Source organism: Echinococcus granulosus (genome assembly GCF_000524195.1).
Source record: "Echinococcus granulosus chromosome Unknown EG_S00059, whole genome shotgun sequence".
NCBI lineage: Eukaryota > Metazoa > Platyhelminthes > Cestoda > Cyclophyllidea > Taeniidae > Echinococcus > Echinococcus granulosus.
In genome coordinates, this window is record NW_020170439.1 from 79712 (window position 1) to 98730 (window position 19019).

General features: G+C 39.9%; 1 protein-coding gene across 1 annotated transcript; it reads left to right on the forward strand. All coding sequences in view use genetic code 11, as the record gives it.

Moving 5' to 3' along the window:
* Positions 1 to 1522: 1522 nt before the first annotated feature.
* EGR_06545 (Glycogen phosphorylase, muscle form) lies at positions 1523 to 12608 on the forward strand (the record flags this gene model as incomplete). The annotated part of the gene is made up of 11 exons (XM_024495794.1): positions 1523 to 1597; positions 1697 to 1819; positions 4233 to 4391; positions 4509 to 4655; positions 5336 to 5499; positions 5576 to 5876; positions 7279 to 7503; positions 7886 to 8008; positions 9581 to 9708; positions 11537 to 11738; positions 12420 to 12608. The coding sequence occupies 11 exons, from the start codon at positions 1523 to 1525 to the stop codon at positions 12606 to 12608; spliced, it is 1836 nt and encodes a 611-aa protein (XP_024349754.1).
* Between the last annotated feature and the right edge of the window lie 6411 nt (positions 12609 to 19019).

The window sequence follows — 19019 nt, forward strand, 5'->3', positions numbered from 1 at the left end:
CGATCTGCGTATCTTCAACACTGGTGCTTATATTGATGTGAGTTCATTGGTGTTTAGAAAGTGCATCGACATGACAATGATTGTGATTGTGTATTGGATTTATGTTGCTCCCAAGGCGAGAGTTGCGTTTGTACTTTTAGTTTTGTCCTTAAACAGACATTTTAAACCAAACTAATAAGACTGTGTGGTCAAAGGTGCCTTAAATTATGTTAATTTCGCTTACCACTTTGATGATGATTGAGACCGAGGAAGGCACATCCTTTGAGTTCAATAAACGCTTTTTTTCTTTTTGATGAAGTTGTAAAGGCTTCTAAGGGTATTATTCTCTGTCCTTATTCCCTTAGTGTTAATGGTGTCTCTAAACATCGGTCGATGGTTCTTTAGCGTATTAAGTAACTCCGAAGCTACCACTGTGATTTTTACTGAATGAACGATACACTTATGTGGAATTTGCGGTACCTTCGTGCATCAATAAGCATGCTAGATTCCGAAATCAACTTATAGTAGTAATCTAGTTAAACTTGCTTAATTATTTAATCTATGGGCTACCTGTTTATATTGTTACTAACGTGACTACGATAACAAACAAAACACTTCATACGGTGGGACTGGGCCAAATTTCTTGATTTCCCAATCGATAAGGACTTTGGGATATTTTGTTATCTTTTTTACTTTTTCAAGAAGAGGTGATTAAATTTTAGCAATTGGTTTTACTGATAAGGAAAGCATAAATTGGACAACACTTCCTAATTCATTTACTAAGAGACGCATGGGGGTATAAATTATTTTAACCCCTTTTATCGGAATCCTGAACTGGAAGAGTGATTTTAGAGCGCGTTTCTCTAATTCTTCTCTCATTAGGCATGCAAATGATGTGAATGTGTCGTTGAAATTTGTTCGAATTCGCATTTTACACGTCGGACCTTAGCTGGTACTTCTAACCTCTGACAACCAAACATTTCTGGCCGAATGGAACTAGAAAATGGCCAAAATTTCTCGTTCTGCTAACCGAGAGTGTTGTTAAAATGCTCTTCTAAAGTGACTTTAAAAATTGATTTACTGAGATATCACTTTTAATTTGATTCACACTGACGCGCGATTGACTAGCAATTGATAAACCGGTACTTGCAATCGACAGCCTGCATTTTTGTTCAAAAAGAATTCGAGTGTTTACTTTTATGGCATCATTGGGATTTTTAGTCCAAAATTTCAAACATTGTGCTATAAAGTAGGCAGGATTATTTTTTCGATGATTGTAGATCTGCCTTTTCCAGAGTTTTCACCCGAAATTCACTTAAGTTTTAGATTTTGCAAAACATATGGGGAATCAGACTTAGTGTAACCACGAGCTTACAAGTAGGATTCGATAATTTCGGCCTTCTAGTATCTTCGAATACACAGAATGGGGTTGGGGCGGAAGGGCACATAAGTGCCCTTTTGTAGAGCATTCTGTTATGCGCGTGTCCCTTCCAATTAAAACCCTTCAGCTGATTGGCTCAAAGTCAGCTGATTGATCGCACATATGGCAAACGGATTGGATGGGGCTCCATCCCCACCCCATTGGCTGCTGATATCACGTCCGCAAATTGGGCTGGTTGTCAGGCTTGCTAGCTTACCTTGCCTGTTTGGTCGTTCGCTTGCTGCCCTAGACGCGAAAGCTCGAAATTAATGCTCCTTCTGCTTCCTCTTTCTATAGGCTGTTTGTGGTCGCAACACAGCGGAGAATATCTCACGGGTGCTATACCCCAATGACAACTTCTTCCAGGGCAAGGAGCTTCGCCTAAAACAAGAGTACTTCCTTGTTGCGGCTACCATTCAGGTTGGTGCTTGAAGAGTGCTGGAATCGGCACTCTGTTATGAGTGGCTTTAGGTTTGGCCGCCCATAACAGGAATTTGTTATCGCAAGCTTTTATTATCTCTTACGGGGAATCATAGTCCCCGGAGATTCTGAATAAACGCTGATTAGGTTAAAAGAAGACCAATCTATTATAAGCATAGCGTAGGGCTCGGGCGTTGGTTACATTAGAGGCCAAATTGTGCGAGATTGAAGTGGGCAGAGTAGTAACAGCACAGCCTTTGTACTTGTTTGAACGCCTTCTCCTACATCCAACATATTCGTTCCTCTGCTTAGACCACCACAACAGCATTTAATTTAAGCAAACTGCTAGATAGGATAGAGGAATGAGAACAATAGCTATCATTGGTTAGATTTTGAAGAATTTGTTTTCTCACTTCTTTTACAAATTATCGCTTGGGGTTTGACAACATTGCCCGCTCTTCTTTGGAACCTTTCTCAAAGAGTGAGAGTGTGTAATCAAACACACAAATTCAGGTAGCATCTCTGGATTTCACTCTTTTTTCCCAACCTTTCTACCGCATCGGCATTTCTGTGCTGTGCATCCGTTTTTCGGAGCCATTCTCAGCTTCCTGTGACATGAGGATGTATCTAATCCTCTGTAATTTTGAGTTATTATTCCTTAAGAAAGTCTTCGATGGGCTCAAAACCCGTCCTGCTTTATTATTATCCATTATGTAGAAATTGTGATTGGAGTGATTATCAAGACAGAATGCTTCCTGGATAATTTCTTCGCTGTAGGTTTACCAATTTAGTTGTCTATATCAGACACCTTTCTTTTTTCGGTCGATCAATTTGCCAACAAACATAAAATGGCAGGGATTTTAGTTCTAGAGAATGCATGACGCGTATCCTTTACTTTATCTTGAAATTGTCAAAAAATTTTGCAGTCAATGTAATCTGAAGGTAGTAGAGACTTACAGAGAATTGTCTAGAGCCTTATCTGAAACATGAACGCAGGTGTGAATAAGTGGATTCCTAATCAAGATCCCAGAAGCCTGTGTTGAATAATTAGGCAACTTGATAATGTGAAAACTAAACCACTCTTTTGAAGTTTGCCATGTAATATAATTGACAAGGATGTAAAACAACCGGAAAATAGGCGAAGTTAAACTTGATAATATAATCAGGCAGTTTATACAAGCATCTAAAAAGCTTTTTTCATAATTCTCTAATCCAATGCTTCTAATTTATCATACATTTAGGTTGTTACATAGACTATTAGCACAGGTAAATTTTCGTAAAACGTTGTGACCAAAATCTACGGTTATTTTTCTTTTATTAGGTTTATTTTTATCCACATATTTATTTCGTGCTTTCCGTCGGCGCTGAGGACGAAACAAATCTTCAGTTCCTATTCCTTTAGATTTGGTTTTTAAAACTCATCAACCATATTAAGACTTTGGGAATTCCGAATTCCCCTTTATTTGTCTGGAAGGTTTTTCTAGGCATTGTAACTCAAACCTGCTATACTGACTTTGATTCAGAATCCCAGAAGTTTCTCTGGATAATTATCTTGGATTCGGTTTTTTGATGAGGTAAAGGAAAGGAGTAAGCCAAGTTAGGTACATTGAAAGCGGCAAATTGACGTTTGAAGTTCTATTAAATTCATGCCATCTTTCCCCTCCAGGCCTTAGCCTTACATTTGAAGACCATTTTGATTGTTTTTTCAGCACCTTTTACCGCATTAATGTCATTGGCTCTGGAAGTCACATTGAACGATTTGTTGGGTTCTGTCTCTTTCGTTACCTATTCTTAAGGAAAGGAAATGAGTGATCAAGGTTGGACACAATTTAAATTGTGGGAGGGGGTGTCTAGACGCCTGTTTCATGTATTCCACCAAATTCGGCTTCATTGAAGATGATTCGCGTGGATTGTGATGATACGAACATTAGATTTGCTCTCTGAAATTGGTCTAGGAGGCTATTTAGAGCATTCCAACGGCTTTACCTAGTACTTTTATTAGGTTGGGCTTTTGGGGTTCAAATTATTGGAGCATCATAGGCGATTAGGTAATCCCCTTAATTTAACCGTGTCTGAGTTTTTGGTTCCTAAATGAACGTTTAGTTGTCTATTTCGAGTACTCAGTCAACTCTTAGGTAGTCTTGAAACTACCCCATGGTCTGCTTGGATAATTTCCCAAACACTTTCTTCTTGTTCATTTGGAAGTGTTTGTTTTTGGACTTAAACTGTAATAGAGCTTGAAGGTTCTATAACTGATTTAATCAATTTGATTTCTTGCAAATACAAATGTCTGGAGTACCACTCAGTGTATTTTATGGCCTATAGAGACTTAGGAACTTATTCATAAATTATGGACGAAGATTTGAACGTTTCGGAGTGCTAAATTCCTATTCCTTTCCCCTACAAACGTTAGGATATTATTCGACGCTACCGCATCACAATAAATGGGCCACGGTCTCTCGACCGTCTTCACGAGAAGGTTGCTATTCAATTGAATGATACACATCCTTCCTTTGCCATCCCTGAGATGATGCGTGTTCTGGTCGACATTGAAGGCATGGAATGGGAAAAGGTGAGTGCCTAACTCTCCTTGAAGTCGATTTAAGGGGCGTTATAAGGCATAAAACTTTATAAATGCATAAATTGCCTGCTTAGAAGTATTTTAGTCTCTCTTTTGCTTATGTTCCAGGCCTGGAAGATCAGCTGTGCCACCTTCGCGTACACAAACCATACCATCTTGCCTGAGGCTCTGGAACGCTGGCCTTGCAGTATGCTCCAGCACATTCTTCCGCGTCACCTGGAGATCATTTACCGCATTAACCATGAGTTTTTGCAGGTTAGGGGTGATGAATGAACGAGTTTTGTCGTGGTTCCTGTAAGGATAAATATTGGGCACATATTCCATGAGGACCAGTGATGCAGAATTTAAATATTGTCTTTGAATAGATGAAACAGCTATTACGCCTTTGTTTTTTCCAGTTGATTACCTTCCCTTGTGATAAATATACCCTAGTAGTTATCTTTTTGCTTGAGAAAAGCATTTTCAGGAATTGTTTTTAGTTTGCTGTGGTCGTAACTATAACTGACTGGGCTGCGGAGTACCCTGCATTTCCAAGCTCAACGCAGTCATTTTTGAGCCTCCTAAGCCACCCATAGACGTACTAGTGGAAATCCTATCCGCATAATGAGCACCTATGCTGACAGCGTGTTTTCTCACATTCTGTGTATGACGGTATGCTGTTTCGTATCCCAATTCATTTGACGTGTTTCACAACCGTCTTCGCTCCAGGGTGAAACTTGTTTTGAATCTAAAAGACTGCGACAAACATGTTCCCTTAAAGCATCATGATTTCTCGATTTGGAAATCTCTTTAAAGCACTCGTCTTTGCCATCCACAGCAAAGAGTAAATGGGTCCTCTCGTCATAGCTGCATTTTCATCAGTTCTAGCTGAACTTGAATAGAAAGAAAGGGTAGAACACTAAATATGGTCTTGAAATATCCCCTTTTCAACATAGCTGGTGCTGGCTAAATGGCCCGGAGATTTGGATCGTATGCGTCGGATGTCTATCATTGAGGAGGACGGAGAGAAGCGCGTCAACATGGCCTATCTTTGCATCATCGGTTCTCACGCTGTGAACGGCGTCTCAGAGGTCCACACGAATATTCTCAAACGCGAAACGTGGGTTTTAGCGCTCTTCCAGCTTCTATAAATATCGTTTAACTAGTTTACCAGAGTCTAGCCTCTCTAAATCTAGGTTCCACAGCTTCTACGAACTGTGGCCTGATAAGTTCCAAAATAAGACCAACGGCATTACGCCAAGGCGTTGGCTCCTGCTGTGCAATCCTTCGCTGTCAGATGAGATTATGGAGGCCCTGGGAGATGACAACTGGATCACACACTTTGAGCGGTTGAAGGATCTTCGCAAAATGTCGGACAATGTCGGATTTCTGCTCAACTTGATGCGTATCAAAAGGGATAATAAGGCCAAGTTTGCCTCATACATGGAACAGCATCAGAACGTTAAGATCGATCCCTCTACAATGTTTGATATTCAGGTGAGGTGGGGAGATAAATTCTCCCGAATTGGATTCATTTCAGATAAGCAGCCCTGATGAATTTGTGACGTTTTTGCAAGTGGGTTGGGTTAGCAAGTGCGAAAAGCAATCAATCTTTCATAATTTACACAAATTTCATGGTTTTCTCGTGAAGTCATTTCAATGTCAGTTAAACTGTAAAGTATACTGGGGTATGTCTCCTTTCGACTTTTCTATAAATGACTAAATTTCCATTATTAATGCATCTGCTTCCAGGGCCACAGGATGTAACATCCTGCCCTCCTATTTGATCCCTACGCCCCAAATACATTACTTGGGCATCTCTATCAGTTCATGGCAGCTGATCGCACACAGTCATGTCGCAAACGGATTGATTAATTTTTTAAATCAACGAAGTAGATGCAGAAGTTTTCTTTTGTGGCTTCCTCGCAGCAATTTATCCATTCGGTCAAAAATATGGACCCCAGTGGTTGAGTTTCGCCTAATTTTGCTGAAAAAATCACTAGCTTTCGTAACTGAAAATAGGGTAATGGCAGTATAATCACATTCCCTGGTTAGTCTAGGTCGTGCCTTTTTCTATTTTCTGGAAAAAAATAGTTGTCAACACCTTTCACCAAGTTCACTGGAAACCCAACTAGATTCGTTTACTAAAAACCTCACCCTTCTATCGCCATTTGGCCACTCATTGGAATTATTCGTGTAGCTTCACCAGCTTGACTGATTTTGGAATGTGCCAAATTGGAGCTAGTCCTGCAAAAGTTATGTTTAAATACTGGCTACGAATAAAATAGAGGCCAATTAATGGTCGCTAAAGTGAATTTTGACTGAGGTTTCGTGCCTGTTTGATAGTTTATCTTGCCTCCTCAGATAACACCTGGAAATTCGTCTTTTAACAAGCTTAAATTGCTGCTAAGTGCCCCATAAAACAATGAGATTGGAGGGGCAGGCGTTTTCAGTTTTTAGTGATAGAGAAAGGAGGGAGTTGCTTGAAAAATCAGGACTTAGGGTACTATTCGGTCTACCAGAAGAACGACTCATTATTCGTGTTACTTTTTTTCGTTCACTTTGTCAAGATGTTTTGGTGCTTGTTACTTTTATGCAAGAATTTCCTCTGAAACTGAGGAGTGCGTCCTTTAGCAAATATTTTTACTCATTGACTGTGATGCAGACTCTAAACGAATTTTTTACAAAAAAGATCAGTAAATTGGTCTATTAGACAGTCTTTTAAACTATGAATGAAAGAAGTGGCAGTGGAGGAATGAAGCTAAATTGGGTTTGAAGATTGATTATCCTTTATAAGGTTTAACTGAGGTATTGTAGGTGTTTAAATTCAAAAAAAGTATCACCATAGCTTAGGAAAAGAACTAGATTTACCTTTGATTGCTTTCCCGTTGCATTGCAGGTAAAGCGCATCCATGAATACAAGCGCCAGCTGTTGAACTGCTTCTACGTGATCGCGCAGTACAACCGGATTAAGGCGAATCCGAACTTGAAGATGGTGCCGCGTACTGTAATGATTGGTGGAAAGGCGGCGCCTGGCTATCACATGGCCAAGTTGATCATCAAACTCATCAACTCTGTTGGTAAAGTGATCAACAATGACCCTATTGTGCGTGGAAGACTCAAGGTTCGTGGATATCTTTCATATGTTTTAGCCATTCATGCATTATTCCACTCATTCGCCCATCATTCTACTCTGGACCCAACCACTCGCTCATTCCTGCATTCGTTTATTTATTCATCAAATTTGTGGAAGTAGTTGTGACTGTCTCTGCGAGTTGAGCAGTGGCTAATAAAGTATGTGGTTAGTAAATTACTGAAATGTGCCGATGTTGATAGATACATTATGGTGGAGATGGACAGGTGACACTTTGAGTCAAAGACAAGTGTGCAAGTAGGTTATCAGGTAACGAAGTGATGAACGGACGATGGAGGGTGAGGTGCTCCAACAATGATAGAAGTGACTAGTATTAATTTGTCGATTTTTCCTGTTGTTGGCGGCGATGTAGCTTGTGTTTCTGGAGAACTACCGGGTTTCCTTGGCTGAAAAGATCTTCCCCGCGGCGGACCTGTCGCAGCAGATCTCCACTGCCGGCACTGAGGCATCGGGCACTGGCAACATGAAGTTCATGGTGAGCGTCATTGTTCCGCTTACTACTCTTCCTAGTTTTCTCTAAGTGACGGACTTCATTTTCTACGTTTCAACCCATTTTGGAAACCAGAAAACAAGTGAATTTATTGTTGAATTCCAACAGACTTCAATCAATCAACTTCGTCTGCTTGGCTTTCTAATTTGAAGCTTCTAAATGTTTGATCATATTTAGCCTCTAAGACTAGAGATGTATCAAGTTTTACGCTGAAATTCCTTAAGTGGTTTCCTTGTGTTATCATTAACAAAGAAAATCTGTTAGCTTAAAATTGACTGGAGTTCTCCAAGTTGTCGAATACTCCCATCAAATGGTAGAGCCACGTACGCAGGAGCAGAAACAGTTTTTTTGGGTTTCTTAATTAATGATTCTTAAGTTGATTTTTAAAATACATTGTTCCAAAAAAACCAGCTACTTTGTTGAAATTTTGAGAAAAGAACTTTTTGTCATTTTTTATTTTAACGACCTCTGTCTGACTTCAATTTCATTTACTCAAGGTTCTTCTTAACCTCCGAATTTGCCTTTTCTTCTTTCTGGACTTTAGTGCTCTTTTAGAAACTTTTTTGTAGTAGCTAAACTATTCATCACGATCATTGCGATTCGGCTTGCCTCTTAACTTACTAGGTGATATCTTCGTGGTGGTTTCTGGCGGCCAAGTGAGAGCTAAATTAATCAGATTTGAGGCTTTTAGGAGTGCTCCATGCATCTACCAAAAAATACACTCCAATGGAAATACGGAATCGCAGACTTTTTAAAGGGTCATTATGCATTACTTTTTATCACGTAATAAACTTAAATCAGGTAATGTCGCGCTTTTCCCCTTTAAAAATACAAAATTTTGTCCAAGGCTATGCTTTACTGGTCATGCAGGCCTGTAATATACCAGCCAATTTACTTTATCTTAAGACCTGGTAAGAGAGGGTTGCTTTGAGTCTTAAATCTTACTTCTGCTAGGTAATTTCCACACACATTCAGAAAGGGGAGTAAAACTAAAGCTGGATAATGGCTCCCTAAATTGTTAAAAGCAATCAAATAATATGGTCTGTATGATAGGAAGTAGGCACACGTTTTCCGATACGTTTTTGTTTTGCATAACTTAAACATGATTTGGTCTTCGATGACGAAAGTAACATCCATTCATCATGGCCTTGGTGAATTGCCCAACTCACTGACTAAAGTCTAACCTTTGTGTAAAGTGCCGAGTTTTCGAAATAATGCGACGTAATTTCCTAGTCCGTTTTTATGGCTATCTTTAAAAACGTGTTTTTATGGCTTTATTGAATTTTAAGTTATTTTGAGCGCAGTATCAGCTGGACAGGAGATCATCGCACTGCCAGTCTAGTAACCTTGTCACTAGTCAATCAAAATAGACTTAAGAACTACGAATATTTTTAATCTACCTATTTTTCGAAAAAAGAAATTTCATTGGCTACAAATGGAAGACTATAAAAGCACTACTCAAATCGAAATTGTTTTGTGCATTGAATTTGGCGTATTGTCTACATTGACCAACTAAAGCTAATTGGTTAGTTAAATGAATTATTCGACCTTTTGTAGCTCAACGGAGCTCTCACTTTGGGCACATTGGACGGTGCCAACATTGAGATGTGCGAGGAATGCGGACGAGAAAATATGTTTATCTTCGGCATGACTGTGGAACAGGTTGAGGAACTCAACCGCAAAGGGTAGGCAACTCATTCGTCACCCTCCGTTCAGAATAAATTCTCTTCTTTCGTAAATGGACATCAGAATTTTTAATTAAAATTATTCACATCCAGATATCTTCATTTGACCACTAAAGTTCCTTAAGAACGGATGTGTACATTTTCGTCTACTTTCTTGAAATGGAATCTAACCCAAAGTTATCTCATCTGATGTGTGGAATTAATAACCTGATTCGTCTGTCTTCCTTGACTTATAGATGCGGTTTGGTTAGTCCAATGTCGGTTAGCTATTCCAGAACAATCCCTCTTCATTTTTATTTTTCCTACTTCGATAAACAGATGTAGGATTGGTTGGTTGTGGTTGTTCAAAATTGACTGTCTTCCTCAATCATTTCTCTGAATTGGGATTCAGCTCAACAGATGCACAAATTCTGGAATCTTCGTCATGGCGTTCTTGAGTTCATCTTACCTTGTATTACCAAGTTCCGTCTACTAGTTCGGTTCATTAGAAATCCCTTATTTAACTTCTTCGGCTCCTCAATCTTTTTCAAATAATCCAGTGTTGTTAACTGCTACAAAGACGCTACTATTTCACACACAGTTTGGTCTGAGTGAATTCACTTTCAGATCTTCCGCACAGCTTTTGACTAATTTGCAATTAAGGTTACAACTGCCTGCCGATCATCGACTGGAGTGTCTGACACCTCCTTTATTCATGTTTTGAGGTGTTAAATCTACCTCTATTGGGGTTCGCAAAAAGCTTCCATCGTTAAAACCGACCTAAATTGTTTGTAGTTCTCATGATAGCTGAGACCAGAGATGTTGCACAAATATAACTACACCAAAGCTTTCATTCGAGGCAGTTTTGAAATGATGCAAAGCTATCGTATATATGATAGTTCTAAGGGTTATATTATTAGCTTCCTTGTACCATTTGTAACAGTTCCTTCTTATTTTTCACAAAGAAATACCTATTGTCCCGATTAAGCGAAGAGTTCATATTTCAGCTAATCTTTCCCAGACATGTTCACCCGTGTTGCGCATTTACGTTCGGTAGTCTTTTCCATTCATGAATAAATGATTCATTATCTGGCCTTAGCATTTCACGATTTACTAGTCTTCTTCATCATAAAGTAAGCTTCGACCAATTTTTATTTCTTTCTTCTCTGAAGTGGAGGCATTCATCTACTTCTGCATGCTCCAGAATAAAGCAGGAACATTAAAATTGCAAGTGAATTTGAAATCTGAAATTATTTTGCGTCATAATGTATGATTGCTTTTTTGTTGATCTAAGGGTTTTTATTTGTTGGCTGATTTTACAATCAGTCATTTATCTTCCCCGACGCATGAATGGATGTTTATGGTTATATAACAGGCTAAATAGTTGTTAAACGGGTTCCTATTAACATGAATCATTTAAGACGACGATTTACCGCAGTACTTCCCTTAAAAGCCATTCGTAGTCTAAAAGTTGGTAAAGGACTTCCTGAGGTAAAGGCTAATTTTAAACTTATGATTAGGTTGCTTCTCCATCTTGACATTCATGACCTCTTACCGTTGCTGACATTTGACAAGCTTAGAACACCCGTTAAATCGGTTTCATTTATGTCAGACTTGTTTTTTTTTACTTGCCATTATCTATGAAGAGCATCAGGTGTCCTCGATGGGAGTTTAAACTGATAACTCCTGAAATGGATTTCATCTATAACCATAAAACAACTCAATACCTTCATTACATTCCAATACTTTACCAAGAATATTTTCGCCTCCCTGGCTGTCGTGTACAAATTAGCAAGGCCCATTTCATTGATATGAGCATGCAGGTCCATCTGCTTGTCTTACCTTGTAGCTACAAATCTCAGGACTTCATCAATGCCTGCCCCGAATTGAAGCAAGTTTTGGAGCAGCTGAATAGCGGCTTTTTCTCACCCGAACAGCCGGATCTTTTCAGGGACATCTATAAGACCATGATGTTTGGCGACCGCTTCATGCTCTGTGCCGACTTTGCAGACTACATGCGGGCTCAGGCTGAGGTTGACAAGGCCTATGAGGTAAGTCTTGTTGTCCTTTCTTCCCCTCTTTCCTCTTGCCCCTATTGCTTTGGCACTTTTTGCGCGAAGATCGACTCCTTTGCAAAGTGACCTTTTTGAAATTGGTCAGATATCGAAAAAGCTTTTTGCATCGCTATGGTAGAACAAGCGGTTATTTCGTTTCAGTCGGGGGTTACTAATTATAGGCTACAAATGTCCTGAAAAAATTCACCTCCATAGCTTTGAACATGAAGGTTTCGATTGGTTAAGGGCGAAATTGGTGGTTCGAAATGGTTGCACATGTCGGATAACTGTTGACAAATTGCGGTTTTATTCAGACAAAAGATAGAACTCACATTCTCAGGTGTTGATGAACGGTAAAGGACCTTGAAAATTGAAGTCTCGAAACCATGCTAGGTTTAAATAGAAATAACAGTTTTCTGAAAAGGCAATCAAACTAGAAGTTAGCCTTTACTTTTAAAATTATTCGTCTAGACATGCATTCTAGATGAGCTAAACGCAGTGTCTGTGGGATGGGAGGGGGAGAGAATTGCAGAATATGAGTTAAATGACCGACTAATCTTACCCACTCCACTGCTCCAATTTGCTGACCGCTCCTACCCCGTCCTCAAGCACTAAGGAGAGAAAATTACAGAACGGTTTCTATCTATTTAGCTAACTCTTCCACCTTTCCACATACAGGACGAGATGCGGTGGGCACGAATGGTTCTAGCCAACATTGCGGGTGCATGGAAGTTCTCTTCCGATCGCACCATCCGAGAGTACGCCCATGACATCTGGGGAGTGGAGCCGCGGGAGGAGAAGATGCCCGCGCCTTTTGAGAATGTCGAAGATGCCGTACCTGCCCAGACCCCTGCCGCCGCCAAGTAGATCTTCGCCTTACCTCCATTTTAGTCCCCCTCATCACTCCAATCACCCTCACTAATAATGCAACCATGACCCGTATCTCCGTTCTTTCTATCTATTTGACATCGTTGTTGCTGATGTCGGCAATGGCGTTTTGTTGATGCTAGTGATGAAGTCGTTGGCTCACCCCCCCCCCCCCTATCTATCCACCTACTTTTAATCAACGTGCTCTCATTTCTTAATTCGATTTCTATTTATTTCGCGATTATCTTTAAGCTTGTCCCTCTCCATTAACTCCTTTCACTACCGAATGGTAAACATGTGCGCATAAAGTGCGATGTCCTACTAAACGATTCACGGGTCAAATCTGAAACATGTTCACTCTTTTTTTTTTTTTGTATAGTCGGTTCACCTGAATTCTGGTAGGGAATTTTAAGGTTTACTACATCGGTTTTTTGGGTCATCAATCAGCAGCGTAACTCGACATGAAAACAGCTAGACGAAATAGGGGGAGATGGATGGGCTGAATTCGTAGCGGGTGAGTGACCCAAGGCAGGCAGACGTGTCCACTTCCAGTTCATTCCCTTTTCACCTTAAGGTAATCCCTCCATCCACTTTCGTCCCGGGTTCATGTCTCTCGTGTGACACCTGAGATATCTCCGTGTTACATTTAAATCGCATGGGGGAAATTTTATTAAAACACGCCTCTTATTTGAGTATTAGGAAGGTAATGATGGTATTTTTCTTGTCTGTTTGTCGATATTGCATTCCCTTTGCAGTGTCTTTAGTCAAGATAATTTCCTCGATAGCTTTCTTCATTTTTTGCTTGAACAAACTTCTAAACTTGTTTGCGCAACGTCATTCGGGCATTTTTCCACATACTTCACTGCAATGATCAGTTATAATTTTGTGGCTTTTGTAAAATGTGCCAATGTTCATAATTAAGATGTTACAAAGCAGATACGTGCCAATCCATCATTGGTCTTTACCATTTTTTCCTTCTCCGTTTTCCGACTTTCCACCAAATGTCTGTTAAGTCTGGTGTGAAGTGAACTTTGAACACTGATTTCCCCAATCTATGGAATATGCTGGAAAAATTTGTTTCTTTCTATAGCATTTGGAAGAGCTAAGACAGCAGAATGTGGTGTCCGAAAAGTGCTTGATTCTGGTGCTGAAGCAGCACTATATCACAAGGCTGGGGGCTCTCTCGTTCATTTTGCATAATGTCAAACCGTCATGCCAAATCATGTCACTGATGGCCTTCACCTCCATACTTCACTTTGAAGAAATGCACTTTACGATGACTACTGCGAAAATTGTGGTGATAAATGTCCTATGTGCTCGAGTGTTAAGCGGACAAATGGCATAACTGGTCATTCTTAATGCGATCTTTTTATGAGAAGATAGTGGTCAACGTGTCTCAAGGTTGCGAATTTGCATCATTTTGTTGTAAGGTGAGAGTGAAGAAGCAACGGGCAACTTGGTAGGCTTTGAAGCTCATTGTCACCTGTCAGTGCATATGTAGGTGGCACCCACTTGCCTAGCTTTCGCCATTCATCTTGGTTATGTCACAGGTGAAAACAAAATGTTTCATGAGTCAGATTGAATATTATTTGAAGCTCTTGACACGTTAATGCTAAGGTCTTACACTTTTTTTAAGAAGCAAATTTTGTCATTAAAATGCGCCTTTGAAGTCATTTTCCCCTTTACTTCAGCTCACATTTCCTTGTCCGATAAGAGGGCGTTTTGATGGGCAACTACATCATGTCGTGCTGGATTGTAATGAACAAATTCAAATCGGTAGATAAATGAATATTCAAGTTAGAAAGTCAAACTCCAAGGGTAGATTATAGCTTACGGCTACGTTTTTACTGCAAAGTTCCTCAAAAATGACTTTTGACCATCCATCCTGTATCCGTCCATCCATCCATCCTGGAGATTATTTGAATACCATGTCTGTTCTGCATGTTACAGAAACGGCTATTTTGCTGGTGTAACATGACCTACATTTGTGCTTGCGTTCAAAATATGCTGGTACAAGGGCACAAGCAAACAAATGGTGAAAAGAACTGCGTAAATAATACGTGCGTAAATGCTTATTCAACGTATTACAGTTGGGCATAGCCAGACAGATGCATATGAACACCGTAGATTGTCAAAAAACATCAGAAATTTAACTTCCCACTTTCACCTATTCCTTCTATTGGAACAGAAGGTTAATTGGAACCTCAAACTTTTGCCCTGGTCACATGGGTTAAATTTTACTCCAGAATGAGGGCCTTTCACAGGCCACCCGTAGACACTAATCTGAGTCAATTACTACTTTTGCTTAAGGCAAAAGTCAGTTTTCTTTACCGGGGCCTTCCTAAACGTGTAATAACCTAAAATATTATCCAGCATTTTGTCACAAGTGTACATAATGACCCGTGCAGTGGTGGCCAATTAAAGTTGGTCCATTTAGCGGTCTGGGTAGTGGACGGGATGCGACAAATTAGTGAGGCGATTTGGGCTCGCTCAGATTTAGTGATTCGAGGGTGGTTTTCATGCGAATGCTCTGCTAATTAAGCGGGTTGAATAGGAAAGACGTCGTGAATGCATTATTTGACGCGCTGATCAGCCAATAGATTACCTGACATTTTTAGTAAATTTACGCACACTTTTCTGATCTGCTTTGTTAGAATGAATCCTCACATTGCGGTTTCAGAAGTGAAATAATGTCTTTAGCCGTAAAAATTTACAAATTTTGCATTCTCATCTTGAGAACAGCTGCTTTCCCTCAACTTCTTCCATCGAATGTCTTCTGTTCAAATTAATTACCTCTGTGTTTCTAAATTCCGAATTTTAGATAATCTTTCTCAAAGTGCTTTTTTTTTTTCGACTGATAAGCCCTTTTATTGGCTCACTTTTTTTCTTTGTGAATGTTGAAAGGAAGGGAAGCTGGTGGATCTTTATTGTCACGCGTTTTGCAGTCACCTTGCTAGAATGGTGCACAGAAAAGGCGGCAGAAAAGAACAGGCTGCACGAGGTCACGTTTACACTTGCCCACCTTTCTGATTAGCACCTGGTAAAGTGTCCATCCTAGTTGCCTGTTTACGCTTCGGTTGTAATTTTCCTTCTTTTTTGACGCCTTGGCCTTTGTACATGTTTACCATTTGTAAAATCTGGGACAAATTGATTCCGAAAATTCCTGATGTTAAAATCCTAATTAGTCTTTTTCAAAAAAGGAAAACGGGAAAGTTAAAAATCGCTGATCTTGGTAATGGCTTTGATGGGTGGAGTTCACTCCAAGATGCTGAGTTCGTCGACCACTTGGCCCATTGTAAGACTCTCAAAAAAACTTGATGCTTAGCTATTGAAAGGTTGATAAACAAAGTATTACTTGTCAGCAGAAGACTTAACAAAAAGAGGGTGTAAGCAGGCACTAATTTGCTTATATTTATGTATATCCAGTAAGTGGTGTTGCTCATCTTTTAGGTACTCATCCAAACAAATTTCCAATGTCAGTTGAGTCTCATAAAAACTTTTGATTAACCGGGCCTGTAGACGTGACTTCTGTTTCTAGGTTTTTAGGTCATACCGGCTAGGCGATACTTCAGGTTCACGAAAACCCTTGACCGGATAAATAGGCTGCTTGACTTCACTGCACCGCGTTATTAGCTTTTGGTTAGAATATCTCTTCAAAAAGCAAATAACAGAATAGATTATCCATGCGGTTAACCATAGTCTAGGCACTACTTTCATTTCTTTCCATTTTCATTTTTTTGTTACCTGCCACTATGGCCGCCATCACAAAGTAGCACCCGCTGCCCCTACATTGAGTCGGTAAACAGTCCTTAGTATTGGTGTTGCATTTGACTCTTTGTAAGGTCGGCTACTCGCCTGTCCAATCACGAGGATTGGAGAGAACACTACCCTGTCTGGTTCGGTTCCGTGTTCTACTCTCGTTATAGCCCTATGCCAGTGAAAGCACGGCTCCATCGCTGAACTGCTTCGTGCAAGTAACAGAACCGCACTATTCATTGTTTATCTTTAGAAAAATTTCGCAATTTTCTAAAAAGCCTGATAAATTTGGAGATTGTAAGGGTGTTGATGCCAAGTCCTGTGATTGGCTTATTCTCCAGCGTAACTTAAACCAAAGCACGCAAATTTTCCACGCCTCACCCTAAGAAGCGCCAATAGTGGAATAGGCAGAAAATGATGGAAAAATGGCATTTCGTGACCTTCCTGCCTCTACCAGGCCTCTAGTCCTTCTGTCGGTTTAAAAAATTTTACTTCGAGGCTCACTAAGGGATAATTTGAGTGATACGTTACCACACGGGTAAATAAATGTAACAGTGGCATCCGAAATAACTGTTGCCTTGAGGTGGCTGGACGCACTCCTATGTCATTACTGGCAGAAGAGTGTTTACCCGAGTAGTCACGGCTCTGTTAACACTTCAATACAAAAAAATTGGTTAGGCAATGACTCCTAAAACTTCATCAATTGTAAAATGGCCAATTCGCCTGAATGTTAAACATTTCAATTGGCTTATCCGTCCAAACTCTAAGAACTAAATGCCAGATGCTGGTGTTTGACAATAACAACTAGCTTATGACAATGCTGTTAATTTACGTCAGCCGGTCTGGCACACACCTTTTGCATAAACATTGCTGATGTCAACCCTCGAGAGTCCACTCATCTCTAGTAGTTTCCAAGGTCTTGCCTGTGGTCACCTATAAGCTTGTCTATAATTTCAGGTATTTACCGTGTAGCCACAATGTCTCAAATCTCATCTATAGACCTTTATTTCGCATTTATTCTGGGTGGAATGGTGCAAAAGCACTTTAATTAGGGTAATTCCATGACCTCAGAACTGATATCACGCACCTCTGACACGGTTCACACTTTTAGCCTGTGGATTTAAAACATTGTTGCGAGATTTACCAAACAATGGCAAATTCTAAGCTACTGCTACATCTACTTGTTAAGGCAACCGTCACAGGAGGTTGTCAAAGGCATTTGATTACTTTTTTTTTCAAATAGCTAAGTTAGAATTGGACAATGGGAATGCAGTCGTGCTTTTACGGTGGAACCAAAGATGGATTTGATGACCTTGGAAGGTGCTTTGCGTTTTTTTCCACTACAATCTATTGCCAGTTTTACAGCTTATTAAAAAATTGCACCCTTTGCCAGTTGTACAAAAGTTTGGAAATAAAACAAACTAGGTAGATTGTGAGGATCTTTGACGAAGTTGAATCCTGTATACAACTACTAACTTAAATCTTATTGCCTAGTGAGTGTTACATCTTTTTCCCTCGAAAAAGCTCCTCTGAATTGAAAATATTGAGTATCATTAATGCATCATATGTATCAGACAATACAAATTCCATGCATTTGGAATAGATTTATTTGGTGACAGCTAAGGCCATAAATGAGTGAAGTTCCACTTTTCGTAGAAAAATATCTTAAGAATAAGCACCGAATTTGCTAGTATCTAATCTGAGAGCGAACTACGACACATATTTGTTTAAATACATGGCTTAGGTGACAAGCGGAAAGTTTACACCGGCCTCTTGGCTGAGTAGACGTCACTGATTCCCATGGCTTCGATGAACTTTAATTCTTTAGAAACTTTCGTAACCTGTAATCCTCCTCTATATTGCACAAATATGAGATGCCATCCTCCATGCAAACCTCTTATTTTGAGGATATGAAACCAGAGGTGGAGGAGGGAAATGCGGGATCTGCCAACAGTCGATATGGTTGAGATATACAATTTGCTGCTTAAAAAGGTATTTTCAAAGCTACCCTTAACAAGCTGTTTCAATTTGGGATGATTAGGTTGTACGGATCATATAAAAGGACGAACGAGCACTATGGTATTGTTTAATACCTTGATAATTTAATAAACACTTCTTTTGATTACGCATGGACCTAAGACCCCAGAGACAATATTTTCGACCGGTGACATGGCATCCAGCCGTGGCATTAGCTTTCCAGCTCTTCTGTCATACCACTGTAACTAATTGCAATTTCAGACAATATTAAAGGCAGTACATGTGCATGGGAAAATAGCCGACAAAATGAAATAGCATTTTTCAAGGATAGTGATTTAGCGGCCAGATTTAATGGTATGGGGGTCATAAAGATCCGTAACACTCCAAAAAGACCAGCATGTCAATGAAACATTAGGTATTAGCTTAGTAAGGTTGAAAATAGAAGTACCAATTTCGAAGTCATTGTATTGCTTCGGATGCTTGTTTAGCTCTCGGGATCACTCGGGCACTATGCCATTGTGGCTGGGCCATGCCGGTAGGCCACAAGGCCATGTAAGTCGCATACATCCCGCCCGAGTACTATGTCTTCTTCCATCTTCAAAAAAGTCTCAAATGGCTTCGTTATTGCTTAAATATACTTCTTCTTAAAGCTGCATAAATTCAATCAAGAAGTTATAA